The sequence below is a fragment of the Protopterus annectens genome, chromosome 10.part0 (genome assembly GCF_019279795.1).
Source record: "Protopterus annectens isolate FY-2018-M chromosome 10.part0, PAN1.0, whole genome shotgun sequence".
NCBI classification, from domain to species: Eukaryota; Metazoa; Chordata; order Ceratodontiformes; family Protopteridae; genus Protopterus; species Protopterus annectens.
The window spans coordinates 1,442,650,413-1,442,677,240 of record NC_056744.1 but is presented as its reverse complement, the minus strand read 5'-3'; the positions used below and the strand labels follow the sequence as shown (position 1 = coordinate 1,442,677,240).

General features: G+C 37.9%; 1 protein-coding gene across 1 annotated transcript in view; it reads right to left on the bottom strand.

The window, feature by feature from the left end:
- Positions 1–26,828, bottom strand: part of LOC122814297 — a 780,122-nt gene that overhangs the window by 600,472 nt on the left and 152,822 nt on the right. The window contains exons 21-22 of the mRNA XM_044086885.1: positions 22,108–22,368; positions 8,957–9,214 (exon numbers count right to left, since the gene is read on the bottom strand). Coding sequence (XP_043942820.1) covers positions 8,957–9,214; positions 22,108–22,368 — 519 coding nt within the window. The remainder of the gene's footprint in view (positions 1–8,956; positions 9,215–22,107; positions 22,369–26,828) is intronic.

Here is a 26,828-nt window from a genome sequence, read left to right as displayed (position 1 = left end):
TCCCCTGCAAAGCACACTATGCAGTCATTGCCTGCTCTGATGTCATGCCTTGGAGCATGCTCAATGACATGCAGTCATTGCCTGCTCTGATGTCATATCCAAAAAAACTGGCAAGTGACTCCACAACAAAAGCAAAAGAGGCAAAACTTACTTAAACAAAGTTTAATAAAATGCGTACACAGTAAGCGCTTTCAGGCAAATATGCCCTTCATCAGACAAAGTAAAAAAAGTTAAAACCACTTATTTAAACATCATGACAACCAATCAAAAACTAATATTTTACCCTCCTTTTTCTTAAAATGGGCTTTAAAGGTATAGCTGTATTTAAACCAGGGCTTCTATCCGCACCTAGTCTGATTATCCATTTTGTTTCTAGACATTCAGTTTAATTTGATAAATCCCCCCCACATTATTGTGTACATTCTGCAAAACCATAAACCTAAAAAAAATGATTTTCATGTTCTTCTATATGTTGTGCCAAAGCATTGCGTACATCATGGTGTCTGATATCAAACATGTGTCCAAAAATTCTTTCTTTTAACATACAATTTGTCTTACCAACATAATATGAAGTGCAGAATTGGCATACAGCCAAATAAACTACATTTCTAGTTCTACAGTTGGCAAATCCCTTCAATGAATACTCCTGTTGTGTCCTGGGATTTATAAAAGAGTTAGAAGAACTAATATGAACACAAGCCCTACAATTATGGCATGGAAAAGTTCCCTGTCGCCCAGTTTTCATAATGTTATTTGAAACCATTCTGGGCTCATGACAGAGCATGTCTTTTAAATTTTTATTCCTTCTAAATGTAAAATGAGGTCTTTCACCTACAATATCTGCTATTTTCTGATCTGTGTGTAACACCCTCCAGTTACGTCTAATGATATCACATATTCCTCCTAAATCACTACTGTAAGTTAACAAAAACTGTCCCTGATTGAATCTCCATGTATCTCGCTTAGGTGTCCTTTCTTGCCTGTCCCTATGGTACCATGGTTTCGCTACCCCATTCCGCTTAGTTTTTATGTCTTCTATATTCAAATCAACCTGCTGTCTTTTATAACCTCTATCCACAAAATTGTTTGCTAAAACATCTGCCTCCAACTCAAATTTCTCAGTGTTGGTAGATAATCGAGAAATTCTGTTAACCTGTCCTTTCACAATATTCGTAAAGGTATGTCGTGGGTGCATGCTATCAAAAGATAGCAGGCTATTCCTCCAACAGTCCTTTCTAAATAGCATAGTTTCAATCTCTCCCATTTCATTCTTCTGTAAACGTAAATCCAAAAAATCTATCTCGAATGATGAAGAGCTTGTGGTAAATCTAAAGAAATCAGTGGTACTCTCTAAAAAAATGCACGAAAGAGCACAGATCATCTTCTGTGCCCTTCCAAACAAAAAACACATCATCGACAAAATGGACATAATGTCCTAACATGTTACTCCAAGGATGTGTCTGGGAAAATAACACTTCATCCTCCGAATATGCCAAAACCAAGTTAGCATAGGAATTAGCACAGGGTGTCCCCATGGCGACACCCTGTGCTTGCCTATAACCGACACCTTGACACATAAAGATGTTGTAATCAAGTACCAAACCCAGCAATTTACAAATCCTTTCAATGGTAACTTATCTGATTTCAATTTTTGAGCCAAAACTTGCCCCACAGCCTTGAGCCCATATTCATTATTAATAACTGTGAATAAATTCCTTACATCCAAGGTAACAAACATGTAATTGACATTGTCAAGATCATGTACATTGTTAGACAAAGTGGTCAAGAAATGTGCTGTGTCTTTTAAAATCCTGCGATATAGTTCAACCACAGGTCTCAAGGCACATTCAGCCCAAATAGAGATATTCTCAGTGGCCCAACCACTCCCTGAGATTATGCTATTTAGAAAGGACTGTTGGAGGAATAGCCTGCTATCTTTTGATAGCATGCACCCGCGACATACCTTCATGAATATTGTGAAAGGACAGGTTAATAGAATTTCTCGATTATGTACCATGTCAGCCGCGGTGGTGCAGCGGTAGAGTTGTTGCCTCACAGCAAGAGGTTCTCCCATTCGATTCTCGGCTGGAGTGCAGGGAGTGCCTTCTGTGTGGAGTCTGCATGTCCTCCCCGCGGTTGGGTAGGCGTTCGAAAGACATATGTAAATGGGCGTGCCTTCACTGAAGGTTGAACGTTGAGCTGGCACCTCGGCATTCATGAAAAGCTACTGCCAATCATTAGCGGACCGGAGTTCCACTGTGGCGACCCCTAACCGAGAAAAGCCGAAAGACAACAACAACAACAACTCAATGACGTCAATTTGTTTCCCAATTTTCTGTGTCAATGCTAATGATGCTGACATTTACTTGTTTAAATTATTTTGAGTATATATACATATCTATCTACCTATATATATGTATACAGACATATATATATATATATATATATATATATATATATATATATATATATATATATATATATATATATATATATATATATATATATATATATGTGCGTGTGTGTGTGTCTTTAGAAAAAATGTCACACAGTTATTTTGACTTCCACTGAGGGAATTTTTCTCTTAACAGCTGTTCCTTTGAAATAAAGGAAAAGGATCCTGGATAGATCTGATTTCCATTACCATAGTCGATGTGCCATCACAGATATCTGCTCCTCTCTTCTCATCACGTGGAGTACTGGCGCAATCCTTGATCACGTGATTATTTTACTACTGCTTCAAGAAAGATTGCAACCCCTAATGAGAATGAAACCTTTAAAGACTATGAGTACAAAGCACATACAAGATAGTACACTTTGAGAACATTAAAAGTTGCATTGAGTTACAAATATGTGACCATACATACAGATTCCATACAAACATTAAATAGTCACTATAGAGAATTAGTTAGAAATACACGTACAGAGGTTTCGCTGAGCACATTGCACCACCTATTTATCAGAAGCTTTAGGAAGTGACAGGTTAAAAGAAGTAATTGCATTAGCTGAGAGAGGCAGATTAATCGGAAGCAGTACATGAGCATAGCCACTTGTTGGATAAGTGAGTTTTCAGCATTTTTTAAATTGAGTTAAGGCTGTGATAGATGTTATATTAGAATATTATATTATTATACCCTATATTAGAAGGAAGTATACCCAAATTTTGGCGATCTAATTTGAGTATAGGGATTCACCAGCCATATTGTTTCCTGAGGTAATTTTAATAAGACATTTGTTACTAGAGTGTAGAGTTCTAGCACTGGAATATGGCTGTAGTAGGTCTTGCAGGGATTGTATTTTTGCGTGTTGATAGACGCTTTTCTGGGCCATGGTAAGCTGGTTAAAAAGTAAGAGTTGGGGAGCTCTAACCAGCTGAGATGTTTTGAGTGCAGAACAGGAGACCTAAGGGGTGAGTTTGTTGCATACCTGGTGATTTTATTATAACAGGCATCTAGTTTTGCTAAGTTGTTTTTTCTTAATTTAGTTAATGTGGGTGATGCATAGGGTTGAAATCAGATGGGATTGAGCAATAGTAGCTTTTGTGCTTTTTGTAAAATACTGCCTGTTCCTATATAGTGTATCACGTGTTTTGTGTACTATTTTATGGTTTGGGATATGTGTATATCAAATCTCATGTTGCTGTCTATTTCTACTCCCAGTAATTTGGTGTGAGGTGAGGGTGAGATGATGGTGTTGTTTATCGATACAATTTTGAATGTGGGGAGGGATTTGGTAGCTTTAGTGGGGTAGAATAGCATGAATCTAGTTTTCTTGGGGTTTAGGATTAGGTGGAGGTATGTTAGCCAGGTTTCTACTCTAAAGACGAGCATTGTGTTAGTGTTTGTAGTTTTTATAGGGTAGTAGTGGCACTTATCACTGTAGGATAATCTGCATATTGAATGATGTAGAGTAGACCAGATGGAAGTGCAACTTATATTTCCTGTAAAAATGCATAGCAAGAAAAAACTTGGCCTGCCTCCTCCTCCTCCTCCTCCTCCTTGCCTCAGGAAAAAATAAAATAGAATCACCATGAAACACTTTTCCTAGGACCCCGTAGAGCAGACAAAACCTTTTCCTTTTCTGGATATGATGTAAAAACCACATATCAACTGCCTATGTTTTCTATGTGCTGAGGGTGGACCCAGCACAAGTATACTGCGTGTCCCTTTCCAGCTCAATTTCCATCACCCTCAAGCCCAACTGTAGCTTATAAAATTCCAGGGGGTCCTTGGGAACCTACTCAGGAGGCCCCACAAAGTGAAGGTTCTTATGGTAGGCTCCTTCCTCCATCTGAGAGTGTTTGTATTCCAATAACTCAAGTTAATGATGATCATATTCCACTTCTGACTTAGTGGTCCAGCCATTCCTCTACAGCTTTGTCAGGTGTCAAGGCAACTGAGTGACAGGTGAGTATTAATTGAATCACCTTCATCCTCTACTCTAACAACTTAATATATTTCTCCCATTTCTCTTCCATTTTTGTAAAGTTGGAAAGGTCCAAGTCAGTACCTCTTTGCTCAGATAGTTATGTGTTTAGATTTGTCTATGTACTGCAGTTTGTCTTCTCTTCTCATTGTGCTAATGGAACTTGCACAAGCGCCCCAGTATTGCTCATGGAAATTTGCCTGTTTTTCCTCCATGAGCCTAATGCTATCTGCTCCATTTAGCTAAACCACTGAGAAGCTCAAAACTAATTTCCCTTGATTTTACTAGCTACAGCTGTCAAAACAAATTAAAACTCACAATTAACTCACCCCATTGAATGAGAATGAAACCTTGTGCTACATGATGTCAGCTCAACATACTCATAAATAATATTAGCTCGTTTTATTTTAAGCTAAGTACAGTCAAATACATGTCTGCATAGCCTTGTGATCTTGTATAGTTGTGTGCAGACAATTGTGAACATAAATTATGCTATTTAACAAGGGAAACATGTATTTCAAAATGCTTGATCCATTGTATATACATATATATATATATATATATATATATATATATATATATATATTTCAAAATGCTTGATCCATTGTATATCTTTCTATGATCACAGAACCCTCTAAATACTCTGTTCTTCCCAAGATAATTATAATATCCCTGTGTGAATATAGAAATTATTTTGGTTTTGTTTCACTTGAGCATAAGGTTCCTTGACTATGAGGAATGTTCAGCGGTTTCCATATTTGTATATGAGAATGCTGAATATTCAAGTTCTAGCCGACCTTCTATCAAAAATATTAAACATCACACAGAGCACATCAAGCTTGTGTAAGGCAACACCAGGAACAAATGTGCACTGTAAATATGAAACGTATTTGCTTCCATATTTAACCTGTGTCGACAAAGTCACAAAATGTGTATTATCTATATTTTTATTGATTTTTATTGTTTCTGAAATCTCCTCAAGGCCCCTAGGCAAATTATATCTATTGTTTTGGAGGGGGTGCTTGACTGCTGTGAGTGATTAATTAATATATGCATCTCCCTGATGTTAAAGTATGGAACTTAGTGTTAGTCTCAGCTTAGAGCGTAAAGAGCAGACATAACAGAACAAGTGTCAAGAAGCTAAAACAACACTGAAAGCTTAAAACCCTTTTTTGAAAACTTTCAATGTTGTCAGTCTGTCAGAGGTACACTTAGCTTATGGCTGCTGTCAGTGTGGCAGTGGTAAGTGTTTTATGGCTTTCAAAGATGTAAAACAGTTTATGCTCCTATACCTTTTTCTCCAACTACTACTACATCAGAGACCTGAAGCTCCATGTTCTGCTAAGAACTAATTTTGAATATTTCCGATGATAAATAACTTATTAAGTGTTCCCATCATGAATGCAAACATTCCCCTCTGGAGCTTTCTTCTTGAAGTGAATTTTTTCACATCCATCTCTTAAACACATATCAAGTTCTTCATGATTGCAGTTATAATTCTGTATTAAAAATTACCAGAATCATCCAAAACTCCTGAAGATATATTCTTGATGCATCTAAACCATACTAAGAGCAGTACAGAAAATATTTTGCTACTTTATATTCTACCTAGAGCTGTGATCCACTTGTTTACGTAAAGATTTTAGAATAGTTATACAAGTTAAATTACAGTAATAGTCCAGGGGGGTAAAGCAACATTTAAATTCCAAAACTTCACAGAAATGTATTTAAAGAAAGCAAGGGAATGCTCATTCTCTGGAGCAAATCAGTTACCAGACTGCAGATTTCATACAAATTGTTTCTGGAAGATATGCCTTAAGAATATAACAGATTACAATATTGTCTTGTAGTTAACCAAGTGTAATATTGTTCATTTGTCAAGATATAAAGAAACCAGTGTAAACAGGGAGATGCCCGTTTTCACATTCATTTTAGTTAGTACTGTGGAGCTTTGAAATATGCCAAATGTTTTTTAAACACATTTAGTTTTTGAAACTGATATCCAAAAACAACCCAGACACATCATTTTTTGACATTGTGATATTTTCCTTTATGTTTTTTTTTTTTTATTTACCAAGAGACACTGCCACAGGATACATCTGAGAGCATGCTTTTCTAAAGATCACAAGGAAAACAAGTACATATTACTCACATCTTTTCTTAATTTAAAATTTATATATTTCAAAACTGGCTAAATCTAAAGTCTATCTGCTTTATTAAATTCATCATATGGCATATAAACAAAGCTATGAAAGTGTTACCTAAATATTGGCACAGCTAATGACAAGCCTAACTTAGCCCATTCAAAGTTGTTATCTTGATTAATATTTGCCCTAATAATAAACTTATTACAAACCCACAACCCACTTTGTTATTAAAATATGAATAGATCAGATTTTATCACTTGTTTTTCTTTCTTGACCAATTAACAGTTGAATACTACAGAAGCTTTAAAATTCCAGTTCTGTTATTGTTTCTGTTTGCAAGCAACTCTGTATCCAGTAAGCATATCAAATTTGCACTAACTACAGCAGAAGTTATGGGGTCTTTTTATGTTACATTGTTACAGTTGTACATATATGATTTGTAGGGTATGGGGCAGTGCTTAGATGTAGTAGAATTGTTAATAGTAGTTGTGTTAGTTTATTTACTAATAACCAGATGAAAGCACTGCATATTTTCAGTGCTTTCATCTGGTTATTAGTATATTTGCACTAATATACTCTGTGGTTTTTTGGTTATTACTTTATTTACTGTAAATTTCCTAGTGTACCTTGTTGATGTTGTTCTTTGCACTTATATTTTTTTAATGTTTGTACTTTATATATTCAAAACTTCTAATAAAAGTGTTAAAAAACTAACCTTCAGAATTAAAGTTTGTGCCATGGCTTGTAAGTCATGCACTACATTGTAATTCTCTCTCTCTCTCTCTCTCTTTCTATTGCTGTTTCTCTTCTAAATAATATTGCCTCCCATCTCCAATGCAGTTAATATTAGGGCTTGCTGTTATTCTAACTGTATTTGGGACTGCATTAACTGATCATTCATTAGGCTGGCTAGGTATTCCTTGTCAAAGTGTTGGGTCCATCTGCCAAAACAATATCCACTTGGTGGAAAGGAAGAGCAAGGTTAGGTATCAGCCATTTTATTTTCTATAAGCTGGGCTGAATACAGCTGTAATACTGACTTCTAGACAGAGGTAAGATCAGAAAACTATTTTTTAAAAATAACTTTACTTACATGTAGGCTAGAAAAACTTCTTAAAAAAGAATTGTAACTGTTCATAACAATTTTTAGAATAGGTGTGGCTAAGCTATGTTATCTTGGACATTAGATAATTCTGTATTTTTGTGGTTTTATACCCTTATATTAAATTATGGAAAGTGTTGATCAGTTTTGCAGTCCTGCACGCACGTTTCAGTTACAGTATGAAATACCTTTATTGTGTTAATAGGTCTGTGTCATGTTCTCTGTTTAGGAGGTAGGGTATTCTCCACAGTAGCTGTCATTTATGAATCAGATGACTAACTTTAGAAGAGTACAGCTGCTGTTGGAGAGTTTCCCAGAAAGATGGGCCCAGAAGAGTGGAATATCTTTTTTCTAGTAAAAAGTTTAAAAAGGGTTTGGAATTTTCTTTGAAGCTTTCTAATTTCTTTTTGCACTGCTAGTGTTGTGCATAAAAGCATGGATGGAAGTTAGTAACTGTTGATACAGTCTCCATTTCTGAGATACGAGTGTTATGATGATTTAGCAATATAAAAACTGGCTGAAGTGAAGCTTGTGTTATTGAATAATAAAAATATTAAAATAGTTATAATGCTATAATGTCTAGAGTTCACTACTTTGGTTATAGTTAACACCTAACAGAGATAATACAGTGTGGTTACAACACTGAAAATGAAGTACTTAAATATGGAACATCAGTAATTTCTTATATCATACACTAGGTAGTTTTGGTAGATAATGGATATAATTTAATAAAGAAATACTGTCAGAAGTTCATAGGTTTATAGGTTAGTACTAGGCTAACTGCCTTTGTGGGCCATTTTAAGCCCAGCCAATCACCCCATATGAGAATCAGACCTTGTGTCTTTAAGGTATGCACCTTTACCATTATGCCAACCTCCCACCCTAAGTAGCGATAAAACTCATAATCAGAGGTAGTAACTGTAATGTTTTGCAGACAATGCAGAGTATAAAAACTCTGTAAAGTACTGAAACTTATGAATCTAAGTATGCCAAAAAACTACAATGGGAGGGAAAGGGAAGCAGAATCTGGTGCTCCCTAGCTTTCCAGCAGATGATATCAGATGCAGCTCAGCCACTGTAAAAGGTAATGAACTTTAGGGTTAGTCTAGGCCTACTGTATATGGATTCCCACTGGCATCTTAGCTTTGTTTTTTGCATTTCAAATTTTCACTGACCATTTCCACTCTTTGTGACCAAGCTGTCAATCACACTTTTAACATACCTTGACTTGTGTCACTAGATGTTCATTCAAAAAATAAAGCCAAAGGTAACAAAGACATACCTGTTGAAAATGAACTGGAAAAGCCTTCACTGCTGCGACATCCACCATCTTGTGCTGTCACTGCTAGCCTATACATCTGTCCGCAGTTCAGAATGCTGATGTCACATCCTGTATCTGTTGTGTTGCAGTAGACATAGCCATCACCATTCTCCACCGTGACAGTATAATATGCAGCGCCGTCACTTTTGTCCCAGCTCACAGAAATGATGTCATATGGGCAATTCACAAATACAGCTATATTTTCTGGCATGCATGGTCCTATATCAAACATAAAATATGCAGTATAATAGTTTGGATCTGTTCTTCAAAGGATTTCATATACCGGCAAAACCTTTTTGAATCCCATAATGTCATTTTCTAGATAATGTGAAAATTACTTACTATACATTCTTGACTGAACAATTCTGCTCAGCACAAGAAGCCTCAGTGTCAAAATGTCTGACTTGGAAACTTCTTTAGCTGTATGACATATATATCTGCATAGCTACAGAAACCTGATTCCAGTCTCTGGAAAGCACTACTTTTACTCCAGAGGTCACCACCTTTCACTCATTCAGGACCAGTAGTATTGGTGAGGAAATATTCATATTTATTGGAGATGGCATTCCTGTATTAGATATTGGTTAACAAGTCAATAATTCTAAGTGACTAATGTACATCGGTCTCTAATAAGATATTTTTTGCATGCATTTTTCTAAATTGCTTTTAAGAATCAGGCTGAGACAGAGTAGTTTCTAAATATCAGGAACTCTTTTATGTATAACGGAATGAATCTTCACAAGAACATGAAAAATGCAGTGCAAACTGATATGAGATTTGTGATGACACGACCAGGGATTGTTGTCTAAGAACATAATAAAGTGCAATGAGCATGAAAAGAAATGTATGTCGACATGCAAACATCACAAAGAAAAATAAAGAGCTGACACATCAGAAGTTCATTTGCCTACTAATAAAAAGAGCAAAAGGCAAACATCCCTGGACACCCCCTTATGTAAATGTGGTGACATGGGCTAACATGTCTAATCACCTCAGTTGATTCATTTTGTAAATATCTTAGCTTAAGACATAAAGTGGTTTGGGTATATGCTTGCATTACAATGAAGTGCATTCTTGCATAATTGAGATTGCATAATCTTCTCTCTAATGTAACAGCTGTGTAGTTAAAGAGTAGTATGGAAAATGTCTTACGTGATACTAAATATGCATAGAATCTAATGACATGGAGCCAACAATCATTGTTTTCTTACACCTAAATGTCTCATCTCAAATGACATCAGGCTTGATTTAGTAATCACTCTCAACAACACAAATTTTTACTTTATCAGTAAATAAAGGCTTAATAGTACCCAACTCATGGTTCTGAAAGGCAGACAGTCACAAGATCACATATACGAGTGGTCACTATGCAACTCAGGTAGACTCCCTCCTCGTAAGGAAAGGGCATTGGGGTAGAATAAGTGATTGCAAAGTCATCCCAAGTGAAACAGTCAGCCCACAGCATAAGCCACTTGTTGCCAAAATCAGCTACATACAGTGGTGAGAGAAGGCTCTATGGTCAACAGAGACCAGGCTGAAGACCTGTATGTTAACTGAAGAGAAAGCACAAGAGTTCAAGGAATTACTCAGGGCTCTAGCACTCCAAGAAGAGGAGGAAATACGTGGAGTTTAAGAAGAATGGCAGCACATCCAAACAGCATGTGTGAGGACTAGAGAAGAGATATGTGGCCTAGCTAGGTATGGAAATAAGGTACATAAGGAAATCTAATGGTGGAATGCAGAAGTCCAGGAAGTCATCAAAAGAAAGAAGGAATGCAGGGAAAAGTGGAAAATAGTAAAGACAGCCCAGGCTAGAAAGGAACACTGGCTGGCTAAAAAAAGAAGCTAAGAAAAGAGTTGCAATAGCAAAGAGCAGGACATCAGAGGCACTCCACAAGCTTCTGGTATGTGACTCAGTAAATGTCAGAAAGAAATGATATCAGGTTGCAAGGTAAAGACAGAAAGATAAAGAAGATGATCAGAGGGTCTATATTACATTGACAAATGCTTAAATGTTTGAATCTCTAAAGGTAGTACAGCTTCTTTGGAGTTTTCTTCATTCAAAAGCTGCTGGAAGTACTCCTTCCACCTGCCTCTAATGTCCTGTGGACTGGTAAGCAGGTTGTTACTGGTATATCTTAAGAAGGGTGTCTGACCAGGGTCTATATTAGATCAAGGAATGCTTAAATGTTCAAATCTCTAAAGGTCGACCTTTAATGATCGAACAGTTAAGTGTTCGAAAATGTAATAAAAAAATAAATAATTAAAGTAAAATGAAAGGGTTTTAGCAGGGGTGCAAGCCCCCCTGCACCCCCACACCCCCTGCTACTTAAATATACCAACTCTGAGATCGCACTTCAGTGCACTACAGTGCGGAAATGGGAAATTTCCCATTCCCTACACTGTAGCGTGATCTTGGAGTTGGTATATTTAAGTAGCGGGGGTGTGTGGGTGCAGGGAGGCTTGTCCCCCTGCTAAAACCCTTTCATTTTATTTTTTTATTTATTTTTTTTATTATATTTTTGAACATTTAACTGTTCGATCTTTAAAGGTTGACCTTTAGAGATTCGAACATTTAAACATTTGTTTATCTAATATAGACCCTGGTCAGACACCCTTCTTAAGATATACCAGTAACAACCTACTTACCAGTCCACAGGACATCAGAGGCAGGTAGAAGGAGTACTTCCAGCAGCTTCTAAATGAAGAAAACCCCAAAGAAGCTGTACTATCCAGGCACAGCCTATGATCAGAGAGGAGGAGGTGCCCACCATAGTAGTAAGGACAGCAGTAAGGAAAATGAAGTCAGGGAATGCAGCAGGCTCAGATGAGGTCACAGTAGATATGATAAAGATGCTGAGTGAGATAGGGGAGAAATGGCTCCTGAGGGTACTCATAGCAGTGTGGAGAGAAAGGTGTATTCCAGATGACTGGAGAATAAACATACTCATGCCTGTGTATAAGAACAAAGGGGACATCCACAACTGTGAGCAGTACAGAGATCTCAAATGACTGTCACATTGAGTGAAAGTTCTGGAGATGGTGATTGATTAATGGATACACAGAGTAGTAGAAAGTAAGATGGGAGATATGCAGCTCAGATTCAGATCAGGATCCAGCACAACTGACCTAAGGTTTGCAGTGAGACAGATAGCTGAGAAGAAAATAGAGATGAGGAAATAGTCCAAATGAGCATTCCTAGACTTGGAGAAAGCATATGACAAGGTCCTAAGAAAGCTGATTTGGGCAATCCTGTGCCAAAACCTTGGTAGAATTAGTGTAGGCTTAGTACAAGGAGTCACTGACTCAAGGAAGAACAGAATTCGGTCTCACAACAGAGAAAGGGGTATGACAGTGATGTGCTGGAATAGAAATATGTAGTAGGAATTTAAATTGAAAAAGGAGTGGAATTTCCAGAGCTATGTCATATATAGATGTGACAGACCAAAATGCTGCCAGCCCAGCTAGCTGGAATTTTGTAAATATTTATATGTCACTTGAAAATATTTATATGATTTATATAGAAATGTGACACTGCCAGCCCAGCTATCTGGAATTTTGTAAATAATCATATGTCATTTGTGAATATTAATATGATCCATAGGCTTGTTTTACAAATGTAACAGAACTATATGTCTGTGTTAAACTGTATGTTATTTACTGAGTTTCAAGAATGTAACTACAGTGTACACTGCTGGAAAAGAAAATATGCATAAACTATATGCCTATGCAATGTATGTTTTCATACTAGAAGTTGGAACATACGGAGTTAACTTGCAAACTCTGAGAAAATAAGTGAAGAGTTTTATAATGTGTTATAAAGTTAGTTAAAACAGCAAGAAGACAGTATGTCTACAGCTGGATATTTTTTCTATTGTCTGGAAACAGAAATAATTACAGGTTTCAAATGTAAAAGTGTTTAAATGTTTTATGACTTCCAGTTCTAGGCAAACTTCTGGGATATAAGTATTTTTTCACAGAGAAATGTTAAATTTTGTTGGTATCTGTTAGCCTGGGAAGTGAAGGCAGAGGTGACAAAGAATGATGTAATCTGAGATAACCCAGCAGTAATGTTTGATAGTAATTTAAGAACTATCTCAGAGATTAAATCTGTGCATTTTGTATCTTGTCTTGGATCTGAAAACATCCTCTAATCAGCACTTCTGCCTGCATCTTGCTCTATAAGTAAGACTTAGATTACAGTAATTTCTCTTAGAGATAGATAGGAATTTAATAAGATTAGTTTAAATGTTTCTGTATTTATGAGAGACTGCCCTGCAATGTTGTTTTAAAATATTTCCTGTGATTCTGAACTCTGTTGTCACTGTATTGAGTTATTGAATATTGTCTTGTTCTTTTATTTATTATTAAATATATTTAAACATTTTAATTGTGGCTGATTTGTTTAGAGATATTTAAGTTCTTAGCGTACTTGCATATGCATTTGGTGACACCATATAGGCCACTCTTAAATAGCCTTAGTCTTGGTCACACTTACCATTTGGATAATAGTAACATTACACAGAAGAATTGGTCACCCTTTGGGTAGGGCCTTATAGTAGCTGATAAGAGTGGCTGATGGCAGTGATTACTACCTTATAATCTAAGCAGAAGGCGGCATAGCTAGTAAACCTGTGCCAGCCTTCCCCAGGAGTGTCTCTGTGTTTGTATATAAATCAAATTTCAAAGTGTATGTGTGTGTGTGTGTGTGTGTGTGTGTGTGTGTGTGTGTGTGTGTGTGTGTGTGCGCGCTACTTGGGCAGGGACATGAAGCACTGGTTGAACAGAGAGGGTGCTGGAGGTTTTGGCTTGACCACTTAGGTGAGATCTTAACCCTATAGCTGTGACAGTGGGAAGTCTTATTGGGGATCTGGAGAAAGAGGGAGAAACCAGCCCCAGACTGACTGATCTATGTGTGCTATTAAGGGAAATTGTACTTTACTGTGTGTGTACTTTTCATCCTCCTAATGTGCATGTCCCTCACTGGTGCTAGTGGTGAGGATTGAGGCTTCTTGATTACTGTGCCAGTGCAGGGGCATCACAACAGATAATGCAGTATTAATTACAAAAACAACTTTGGGTTAAAGTGGTATAGAACTAGGCATAAATCTAAATGAAGTTGGTTTATGTTAAATAAAACCAAATGAAATGATGAAGTGGTAGAGCTGGAATAGTGTGTGCTTTTTTCACAATCAGAGTAAATAGTATTTGGAGTTACATTTGGGAAAAGAAATTCAGTGAAAAACAATGGGGAAATCTATTAATAGAGTTACAAGATATACAGAATTTGTGAAAAAAAATTGAAATTAACTTTTAAGAAGAAGCTAATTTAACACATTTAGAGACAATGGGAAGATTAGCCTACATTAAAATAGTTTTTGGGATAAACTAAATCCATTTAAATGACAACTATTATATAATGTGCAAGAAAAAGGTGGATTGGTATTAATTAACATGGCTGTATTATTTGGCTTCATTTGGCTTCATTGCTTTTGTTTGGGTGTTGAAGGTAATGAAATAGGATTGAAAAGTGATATTTAGTAGGATGTTATTGTAAATATGAAGAGTTCTCATATGTGGGTAAGTAACAATGAAAGATAGTTGAAGATGATGCAAGTATAACTAAAATAGGGTTATGGAAGTTAAATTTATAGTAGGTACTGAAAGGAAGGCTAGCAATGAACAGTATAAAGTTATTCATAGGTTCATAGGTTGATACTAGGCTATCTGCCCTAGGGCATTTACAAGCCTAGCCAGAGTGTGTTTGGCTCGCCACCCTTCTTAGATTAGTTGACTGTGCCTCTGTATAGTAGGTCACAGAAGGTAGCCCTTTTAAGGTTAGTTTACTGTACCTCTGTCAAGCAGGGACACAGAAGAGATCCCAGGGGTAAACTTACGATCTCCCATCCACTCGTCAAGATTTCTCTTGAAGAGTGTCAGTGAGGGGCTCTGCCTAACATGGATTGGGATTTTGTTCCAGAGTGAGGGGAGCCTCTGGGATATGAATCTGTCCCTCCAGCATGTCCTATTTATTTCTGTGCTGAGGTTCAAGTCCCTGGAGCCTGTAGCTCTAAGGGATTTGGATTTCATGACGTGAAGCATGTCCATTAATTCTGGGTTGGACATGGCTTTATACGTCACACACAGATCGCCTCTGAGTAGGCGGTATGCAAGTGAGTAGAGCTGGAGTTTCTTTAGCCGAACTGCATAGGGCATCTGTTTGAGCCCCTTGATCCTCTTGGTGAGATACTTTTGGGGTCTTTCCAGTTGCTGAAGGTGTCGGGTAAGGTACATCCCAAATGGGGCATTGTGCTCAATTATGGGCCTGATAAGAGATGAGTAGAGGGGCACAATGACCTCTCTTGATCTAGATGTGAACCCTTTCATGATAAGGTGGGCTATATAGAAGGTCTTTCTAACCACTTTGGCAACGTGATTGTCAAAGGAGAGATTGCTATCTACTTGGGTCCCCAAGTCCCTAATTACTTCTTCCATACTTAATGGATTATCACCTATGTGGTAATTTGTGGGAACTTTGTTTTTTCCAAAGGGGATGACTATGCACTTTTTGGCATTTAGCTTTAGGCCATTGCTCTGGCACCAGTTATCCGTCTCTGTGAGACCCTTTTGGAGGATGCTTGTGTCAGCCAGAGAGTCGATTACAGCACCCAGTTTGCAGTCATCTGTGAACTTGGTCAGCCATAGTCCACCCGTGTTAGCCTGTACCTCGGAGAAATATATACCGAACAAGATAGGTCACAGGACTGAGCCTTGTGGGACACCACTTGTAACTGGTTTAGAGTCTGACATGGCACCTGCTATTCTGACCATGTGGGTTCTATCCCCGAGCCAGTTTGCAACCCATCTTGTGACATAGGGGTTGATATTTAAGCTGGTGAGCTTATTTATGATGCCCGAGTGGGGTATTGTCAAAGGCTTTTGCAAGGTCCAGGTAGGCTGTGTGGACTACCTTCCCTTCATCTATGGCTTTGGTAACTGTTTCAAAGAAGTTGACCAGGTTCAAGAGGCAAGATCTGCCCTTAATGAAGCCGAATTGGGTAGGGTCCAGTGTCTGGAGGTTCCCAATGTCTTTGTTTATGATTTCCATGATGATACGCTCCATAGCTTTGCAGACCAGGCTAGTCAGGCTTATAGGGTGATAGTTTCCGGGGTCTATTGTGGCACCACCTTTGTGGAGTGGGACCACTGTTGCTGTACGCCATTCCTTGGGTACATATCCTGTAGTAAGGCTGAGATTGAACAGTGAGTTTATATGAGGGTTTAGTTCTTCTTGGAGCTCATGTAAGACGCAGCCCGGGACACCATCTGGTCCCATTGATGCTGTGTTTTGTGCTTTGGAGAGGGCAGCTCTCACCTGTGCATCTGTGATCTCAGGAAGGCTACACCCTGTTGGGATAGACATTTGCTCTTTTGGGGGGAAGGGGGAGAGAAGTTTGCACTGAACCTTTCTGCCAGGATGTTGGCAATGTCTGTGGGTTCAGTGTATTTTTTGTCATTTTGCACTAACTCAGAGCATATCTGGGAGTTGCCTCCCAGGTTTCTGACATAACTAAAGAAGGCCTTGTGATTATCTTTAGTGTCTTGTGCAATTATTTTTTCGAAGCTAGCCTTAGATGATTTTATGAGGGATTGTAGTTTCTTGCTAGTACTGATCAGTGACGCCTTCCCTTTTTGGGATTTTGCTCTGTCATGTAGTAGCTTTCTCCTTCTGTTGTATAGCTTATTTATGGCTGGGGTCCACCAGGCAGGTCTCCTGCCTTTGGAGGAGTGAGTCTTGGTTTTATTTGGGATAGCATGTTCCATGCATTCCTGTAGGTGTCCATAGAATGCTTTTGTAAAGGATTCTGTATTTTGGGCCGTATTTTCCACTGGCCCAGGGGAAGGATTCCACCTCAGTTTTGAGAAGTGTGAAGTTTGCTTTTGAGAAGTTCTTCACTGTGGTTTCCTTGGCTAGGGGTGGGGACGGAATATGGATGTCCAGTGAGATTTGTTTATGGTCTGATCTTACCAATGAGGGGTATACCTCTGGTGTGGAACATAGAGACCCCATGTTGGTGATGACCAGATTCAATATGTTTTCCCGTCTTGTGGGAGTGGTGACCAGTTGTTCCATAGCATTTGAGTTTATAAATTCTAGGAACCGTTGGGCAAGGGTGTTTGGGCTTGAGTAGTTTTTCCAATCGATGTTTGGGTAGTTGAAGTCTCCCAATATAATAGTGTTTGGAGAGACCTTCATATTCTCCAATGTTCTCAGGAAAGCCGAGTGAGGTTCCTGTGTTTGGGAGGGTGGTCTATAGCAGGCTACAAACTGAAAGGCAGTTTTTCCAACTGTTAGTTGCACATGGATGGTCTACGATGCTTCGTGCAGTGCCACTAACCTGGAGGTGTGGGTATCTTTGATAAATATGGATAATCCCCCTCCTTTTGTGGTTCGGTCCGAGTTTTGGGGACGGAAAGCATGGTATGAAGTATAACCTGTTAGTGCTGGGGTGCTCTCAGGAGTGTTGAACCAGGTTTCTGTTACTGCACAGATATCGATATTTTCCATACTAAGGAGAGTCTTGAGTGAGTGCATCTTGAGGTTTAGACTTCTGGCGTTGATCAGCATTACTCTTAGTATTTTTTTCTTTGTGTTGTCTATGGGGTTGGGTTTGTCTTTTGAGCCTTGCCTAAAAAAGGCACTATGGGGGAGGCAAGAGCCTTTGCCAGTATTTGAAAACCCAGGGGTGACAGGTGCAAGCAGTCCCTAGCGAAGCAACGTGGCTTGTCGAGCATGTCATCCCAGGCTGACAGACACTGGATCCCCTTTGAATAACACCAATACTTTAGCCAATTGTTAAAATTGATCATTTTGTCTTTATACTGTGGCATCATTCTTGGTGAGGGTAAGATGCTACTCAAGGTCAGGGTCATAACAGCCTGGGCTACATGATCAAAGAGCTCCTGTGCATCTTTTTTCATGTAGTCCAGGGAGGTACGTACTTTGTGGAGCCGGGGATAGTTTAAACCTGTTTAAGCAGTGCTGCCCGACGCTGCTCTGCACGCAAGACCACGCAAAAAGAGAGTTGCAGGGTTTTAAGAGAGAGAGATCAAGGAGTTTAGAATTGACCCAAAATGGCCAATAAAACTACAGCTTCTAGGCAGTAACCACTCCTACAGGGACAGGCAGGCTGCTCAGTGTTAACCACTGCCACTGGTGAACACAGAGACCTCCCTTCAGCCCAAGCAAGCACCGGCCTCCAAGAAACCCACAAACAGTTCAGAACAGCAAATCTGCAACTGAACCTTCTCAAATCTCAGAAAGTGGGGAAAAGCAAGATCTTTCCGTTTCCCTCCCTTTTCGTTCCAGTCTAAAGGTAGCAGAGATACACAAGTAGCAAAACACTCACAACAGTGCAACAAATGACCCAACACCCGAGTGCCAGGCCAAAGTCAGGCAAAATACAATTTTAAGAGAAAAAAACGACTCCAAATTAAGTGCAACACAGGAAATGCAGCAAACAGGCTCCAGATGTGTCCTAAACGCTGTTTCTAATACAGATATAAACTTTAGCAAGCCAGAAAACTCTGAAAAGTAGGCGGCAAAGCAGTAATTCTAAACAAGAAAATCAGAAGAAAATACTTAAAATCTCAAAAGTGGCTCCTTTCTTCTCTCAGCGTTTTCTCCCCTTGGTAGGTGCTTCAGCAACAACTAACAAGCCTGGAAAGATGCCAAAACCATGAGGCAGCAGGGTTTTAAGAGAGAGAGATCAAGGAGTTTAGAATTGACCCAAAATAGCCAATAAAGATACAGCTTCTAGACAGTAACCACTCCTACAGGGACAGGCAGGCTGCTCAGTGTTAACCACTGCCACTAGTGAACACAGAGACCTCCCTTCAGCCCAAGCAAGCAATGGCCTCCAAGAAACTTACAAACAGTTCAGAACAGCAAATATGTAACTGAACTTTCTTAAATTTCAGAAAGTGGGAAAAAAACAAGATTTTTTTTGTTTTTTTCTTTTTTTGTTTTAGTTTAAAGGTAGCAGAGATACACAAGTAGCAAAATATTTACAACAGTGCAATAAATGACCCCACACTTTCTGTTATGAAAGAATATCATATGGATGATCCTTAAAAAACATCTAGAAGGAAAAGAAGAATAAGAAGATGATGAAGGCCATGGCACAGAGATGAAGAATGTTTGGAGAACTATGGGAGTGTTCAGATTTTTTGCTGAGGCTGTTTTCACATATTTTTTCTGTAAAAACATAATGCTATACAAAATTGCTGAAGAAATAAAATGCTATTTATATGGAGAGTTGAAGAATCCATACAGCATGTTTTCAAAAGTGTAAAAGACCAAACAATTTTGGGAGGTTCAGTAATAAGGGTGTTGCAAGTTGAACAGTTGAAAGTTGTACGTATGGATATGATTTTGTATGGGATATATGACATACAGAAAAGAAATAATTGATAAAATTGATACAGTTTTGTTTTTATGATTATTATTTCTTTGGAGGAAAATGTATTAGGAAATTGTGTACAGCAAAATATGACAAATAAGAGACGATATTAAGAAATTAAATATTTTGTAAGAAATCAGAGTTCTGTTGCCACGGATTGCTTAATGATAGTTTATTGTAGTGAGTAATATAAAATATAATAGCAGCAGATATAAATGTCACAGCAGCATATTCAAATGGTATATAGCAACATCAAATAACTAAAAGCATGAAAGCAGTACCATAGCGATATTTGAGCAAGTCTTGTACCAGACTTCAACTGAACTCTCTGTCGTAAGCATGCATATTATTTTATTGCGGTAACTTTCCTCTGGGAGCCGTATCCACCACCCTTAATCTTGGTTCTCAGGCCTGCCAACAAGATTATTGTTTCCCTTTTGCTAAACTGTCTTTCCTTGAAACTGCATACATAAATATAACACAAGTCTGACGCTTTATTTTCAGTCCTGTTTTACGATTTATTCTGCCTTATGTCCAACCACTACTTTTAAGTGATAAACCTCAGTCTAACATATTTATTATGGCAAAATGGGTGGGATTAATGAAGAAAAGAAATATGAACGTGTGTATGTAATGAATGTCAAATTGTTGAATAAGATGAAATGGAATTTCTACAAGTATTTGTAAATACATATAAATATTTGTAAATAATTGCGTATGTGAATATAAATATATAAAAATAAGGATTACTATAAATATGGAATAGTAACTCTTGATAAGTGCTATGGGATTTTTTACAACCAGCTGAGCTACCACTGACTTAGATAGATGGGACCTTTGTTTTCTCATTTAATCTGCAAAATGGTACATTTAGAAGTACAACAGTTCCCCATATAATATACTACAGTGTCAGTAATGAAAAATGTATCCAGGCAGTTGTGTGTATAGAACCCATACCCTTACAAACTTTCAGCATCAAAAGTGAGTGCACTATCCTACAAGCAACTTGTACTGATCAGTGTATCATTTGATACTATTTAAACATTCAAACAATTGGCTTAGAGTATTAAGGAGCTGTTAGCAAGCTATTTCCTGTGATCCACTGGTGCAAGGTTTGATTCCCTCAGCCTCCATTGCCTAACTGTGTGATTCTGAGCAAGTCACTTAACCAGACACTGTTCCTGGACTGAGTCTGAAGAAGGTCCATGGAGATTATTGTACCCCAGAACAAATACAAATAAAATAAAATAAAACAGACACATCAGGAGGTAAAGAATATACACCATAGTAATGTAAATTACACTGAGAGAGCATCCCACGAAAACAGCAAAATCAGTGACATTCTCTGATTTGGCTTGTCATACCTAGGTAAATAAATTACCTTGGCTCATTTCTACCCCATCACATATGTAAATTAACTACCCTGCTTTTATTTTACTCTGTTCCATTGTCCTTGTAAGTGAATCACTCTGGTAATGAATAACATGTATTTTGCAAATATACTGCCTGTCTAATCAACACACAGGCCAATAAATATGGTTACCTGATGAGTGTACAGTCTCTCTTCATAGTGAATGTACTGTCCACGTTTTGTCACTGGCAATAACATGGAACCTGTGCTCTTATTCCAGTAAGTATGCCATATCCAGAATTATATGTTAGTTTCTTAAGACTGAACTGAATGCTGTCCTTTTCTGTGGTCACTGTGATGATATTAGTAATAACAGTATATAAGTATATTAAGCAGTTCAGCAACTCTCAACACTACCCAACAGATTTCATAATACCCAAACTTCTGTCATACAATGGCCTTTTGCATACCTAAGAATCACCATCCAAACATCCAGAGTGTTGTGTCACCTCCATCCAGTCTGTGTCCAGGTGACAGGGAAGAGAGTAGTTCCACCCTTTCAGCTGTCACATGATACACTTATGCCCTCCCATATTCTTGTGGGTAGAAAGTGCCACAAAAAAAACTGAGGGAATATTAGGAAAGCACTAGGCAGTATTAGAATCTTGTGATTCACTAATACAGTTGTACTAAGAATTATTTGATAATTTATTATCCTAGTTTAATGGCTGGGATCAGACCTTCACAGTGGGTTAATTAAATCATAAATTAACTTCTCCATGGAATGCTCTAGAACTCCTACTACTGCTACTAGTATATTTTATTGCTAGTGCTGTTAATTTACTACATTACTACTGTTGCTACTTATTTCTAAAAAAGACACTGCCTGAAATTCTAGCTTAAGTCAGGCATGAATTTCAGGAGGTCAACCTTAAAGTGCAATCAAACAGTAACAGGATTACTAAAGAGGGACATAATGTTTGATATTTCCTGCATATTTCACATTTTGCTGTTCACCCCTTTCCCACCAGAGGTGTAAACTGACCTGATGTGGGATCATTGTAAGACACACTGCATGTTATCTAGGAAGGTAACACTCAGAGGAAAGGAACGTTATTTCATTGTCATATAAAGGTATAATTAGCTTGTCAAGAAACAAAGTATAACCATAGAATGCTGTTGCAGTCTTAAAACCAGAAACAAGAAACTAATAAAGGAAATAGTTAAACAGATATGGGAAAAGTAAGCATTCTTTTCAAGTAGCCTGCAAATATTGTTCCAGATGAGTGACTTATTACCTGTTGTTATTTCTGAAGTGCTGCTTGGGATGCTAGAAGTCTGCAGGTTCAGTGCTGTTACAGTTATGTAATAATTTTCCCCACACATCAGATCGGGAAAGTCACAGAACGTATCCGATGTTGTACACAGTGCTGTGTGTCCTTTGCTTCCTATTGCATTTACACGGTATGAAACTGCTCCCGCAGAAATGGTCCAGTTTACTGTTGTAATATCAGTATCACATATAAACTCAGATCTTACTTGGGAAGGCTGGCATGGAGCTGGTATAAAATAAAATAAGCACATTCATTTAAAAATGAACATAGGGTAAAAGTATAAATGAATGACAGTTTAAAATATAAGGTACATCTGAAATATTTTAATGCAACTTTAGAAATTATGGACAACACTATAAATTAACATTTCTTAGATAATGTGTTTCAGTGATTGTTTCTTATTCTTTGTTCTATTAAAAAATAATAATATAACAGAATTTAGTGAAAAAATAGACACAGCTTCTTCATGGATGATACTGAGGTTTACTATGAATGCTAATGTATGAGCTGCACATATTAAGCAGTAAGGGGAAGTATATAAAACAAGTTTATATATATATATATATATATATATATATATATATATATATATATATATATATACACACACACACACACACACACACACACACACACACACACACACACACACACACACACACACACACATACATATATATGTACATATATATAACCTAAATAATTTTGATAATCCCTATCTATCTATACTGTCTATCTATCGATCTATCTATCTATCTATAATATCTATCGATCTATCTAATGGTGCCCAGAAGTACAGAAGGCATGGCACTGCATAGGCTGAGGGAACCAAATGAATGTTTCCATGTTCACTTGAAAAAACATAAATGCTATGAGAAAAGGACAAGGTGATAGTTCTGAACATATGTCACATGGTATACATGAATGTAAAAGTTGAAGTGACACAGTATGGCAGACATGTCAATAAATGCTACTACAGAGATATAGCACCAAGGTATACAGGTGACTCTAAACTGGTTAGATATGTTGAAAATAAAGTTGTGCTATATGCCTGTTAAAACATGGTACAAAGTGTGACAACAGGAGGTACTACATGCACAGCTAGCTGGAATTTGGTAAATAATTATGTCATTTGTGAATATGAAACTAATTTATATAAGATGCTTCTGTTACAGATGTATTAGAAATGTATGTCATGTGTATATCAAACTGACTAGTACAGATGTTTGTGTTGAAAAGGTATTTGTAATGTGCTTGTGTTTGAAATGTATCCACAGTGTGCCCTACTGGAGAGAAATGTACATGCACTATTGTAACTGTTTAAATGTACATATTTTAACAGAGGAAACTAGCAAACAGGAGGTTAACCTCAGTACAGCAAACTTTAAAAAATATCTGAAATTAAATCACTTTATGGGCTAGGTCATAAGGATGCTGTCTCACAGGTTTCAATGCAGTGAGAGACACAAAGTCTGTACTAGGAAGCTTTCTGTATTATCCTTGGGGAGAGCTAATTACTACTCTGGAAGCATGAAGGATTGCAATTGTTTTATGACTTCCAGCACCTGCCAAAGATCTGAGCAAAAGCCCCTGTCTAGGTATTTTTACAGGTAGGTGCTAAGTCCTGCTAGCTTCCAGCAGTGGGGGGTTTACATGGGAACTTGAAGTCAGATGACCAGAAATTCTGTCATTCTGCAAGCTGTCCCAGGAGTAATATTTTAGATATTATTTTGAGAAGTCTCTTAGTGAGACAGAGCATTCTGTATTTTGTCTTGGGCTGACAGCAAGAAGAACCTTTCACCACATCATCTGCCTTGCTCTATTAAGTAAGTTATTAGGGTATAGTAATTCTCTTAGATTCAGTCAGGAATATAGTAGAGCTTGGTTAAATGTTTTTCCTTATTTGTCTTAGCCTGTCCTGCAATGTTATTTTAACTACTTCCTGTGTTTTGAACTCTGCTGTCACTGTGAATATATACTTAATATTGTTCTTTTATTATTTATTATTAAATATATTTAAACCTTTCATTGTGACTGATCATTGTAGAGATATTTAAGTTTTGAGAGTACTTGCATATTTATTTGGTGACACTGTGTGGGCCACTCCTAATACCCTTGCTCTTGGTCAAACTACCATTTGTATTAGTACTAATATTACACAGTAAAACTGGGCACCTTTCTTAATTGCCTTCAAGTAACTGACAAGGGCTTCTAATGGCAGTGATAACTACCTTATAGTCTGGGCAAAAGGGAGCATAGCTAGTAAACATGTGACAGCCATTCTCAGGTGTGTGTGTGTGTGTGTGTGTGTGTGTGTGTGTGTGTGTGTGTGTGTGTATGCATGTGTGTGTGTGCATGTGGGCACGCGCGTATCTGTGTGTGTGTGTGTGTGTGTGTGTGTGTGTGTAAATCAAATTGCAAAGAGTGTGTGTGTCAGCTACTTGAGCAGGGACACAAAGCACTGGTTGGACAGAGAGAGTGTTGGAGGACTTGGCTTGGAAACCTGGCTAAGGATTCAACTCTATAACTGTGCCAGTAGGGGGTCTTACTGGGGGGATGTGGAGAAAGAGAGAGGAACCAGAGCCAGATTGACTGTGGTCTCTGTGTGCTCTTAAGAGAAATTGCACTTGATACAGAGAGCTGTATCTGGAAATACTGTGTGCATACCTGTTATCATCCCAGAGAATATCCCCCCACAGGTGCCAGTGGTGAGGATTGAGGCTCCTTGATTACTGTCTCAGAGGTGGGATAGCCACATCACATATTAGTTAGCAGTGGCTGTCATTATATGTTATGCACTACATGCAGTGTTATAGATGTAGACCAAGAAAGAATGTTACACTGCACATACATGAATGCAATCTCTTGATTGTAATATGTCATGTACCAAATCACACATGGCTCCAAGAATGCAGTGGAGCGGTATGGCATTGTTATATCAATGCACTTAGTTATTTAGCAGTGTGTACAACACTCTTGAGAAGAGGTCACATATTAAAAGCCATGAACTGTTACCAAAGAATGCACTTCAAATGCAGACACAGTTATGCTTCTGTGTGTGTATGTGTGTGCTACCTCACATCTGTGCAACAATGTACACATGCTACAAAATAATGCACAACATCAAGATGTAATGATAATAGTACAGTAAAAACAATTATAGCCATCTTATAAGTATACATATAACCCTGTTGTTTGATGTATGCACTGTTTAATAATGATAATAATACCCATTTGCTAACCAGTTAGGCCCACTGGACACACAGTCCTTTTTCAGGGGTGGGTGACCAAGGAGCAATGTCTAGTTAAGTGGCTTTCTTAAGGCCACACAGTAGACAAATGAGGGCTGAAAGAACCAAACCCTGTACCATTGGAACTACAGCTCATAGTCTTCATTCTCTGCACCAACTGCCAAACAGTTGCACACTATAAATGCATTTGGGTGGGTTACAGTCATCTGTATGCAGTCTGATAGGAGCCTCTTGCAGTGCAAATGACCAAGGTATGTGTATCATGTACTTGTGCGATTGCACAATCATTCACCTGCCTAGTCTGAATTCACACATGGATGCCAAGCACTAAGTGGATATGCACATACAGTGCAATGTAGATATCTGTTTATTGTTATTGGCCAGCCAGGAATACAGATACCATACAAGTAGAAATGCTACCCACTGTATACATTAGCAGTGTTACTCACCAGATCACACACTTATGTTAGTTAGGATGAGCAGAAGGCTGTGGGTTCAGTGCCGACATCTGATGCATACATTCATGTTCCATTGCTGACATTATAGTGTATGATAAAGGAGATGTTGCCCTCTTGAGAAATTAAACTAAGGTTCTATCTGCCTTTGTATGGCAATTTAGGTGGATATTAAAAATCCATCCCATGCATTAATAAGTAAATAAAATACATGGTCATGCATGCACACCTATCTCAATGGGATATCTGAAAGAAGGGGTTATCACAGACATAACTCATATGTGCAGAGTTGCATAGCCATCATAGTTCAATACTCTACATTTGTGACAGGAGACACACAACCCACACACACACGCAGAGTATATATAAACACACACAGATAGTGCCATACATATAGACAGGCAGTGTGCCATTAGGCTTTATGGGGATCACTTATGCAACACCGCTGCAGTCTGTGTGCCAGCTACCTTGCATTTGCCCACCATGGTTTTCTCTTGTAATTGTGAAGACTATAATTTTGAAGACATGAAATTATGAAAAAAAATTGCATGATTTTCCTTTTCACATGTGGTACAGCAGATTTGGAGGTGTTCAGAAAATGTTTTGCCTCCCTAAACAATACTAACGCTTCATTTTCTTGTCACTACGAACAAATGTATTATAATCATTTTGAGATTTTCATGCTTTGTAATTTCTCTATAATTTTCTTTGATGTAATAGAGTGCAGTTTTAGTCATCTCTGAAGACAGTGACTGAGGTATTTTTGCGTGCATTACCACGATAGTGTGTAAGAGAAGTTCAGACCGAATTATGACAATTTATGATCAATAATAAGGAAATGTGAAATTTGTAAAACAAAAAATTGGGGGGGGGGGGCAGCCAGAAAACATACTTTGCAGAGAGTCCTGCTACTGCTGCATATATCCAGTCAGTAATAAATGTGATATGTGTCACACATGTATTTTACTACATCTGTTCT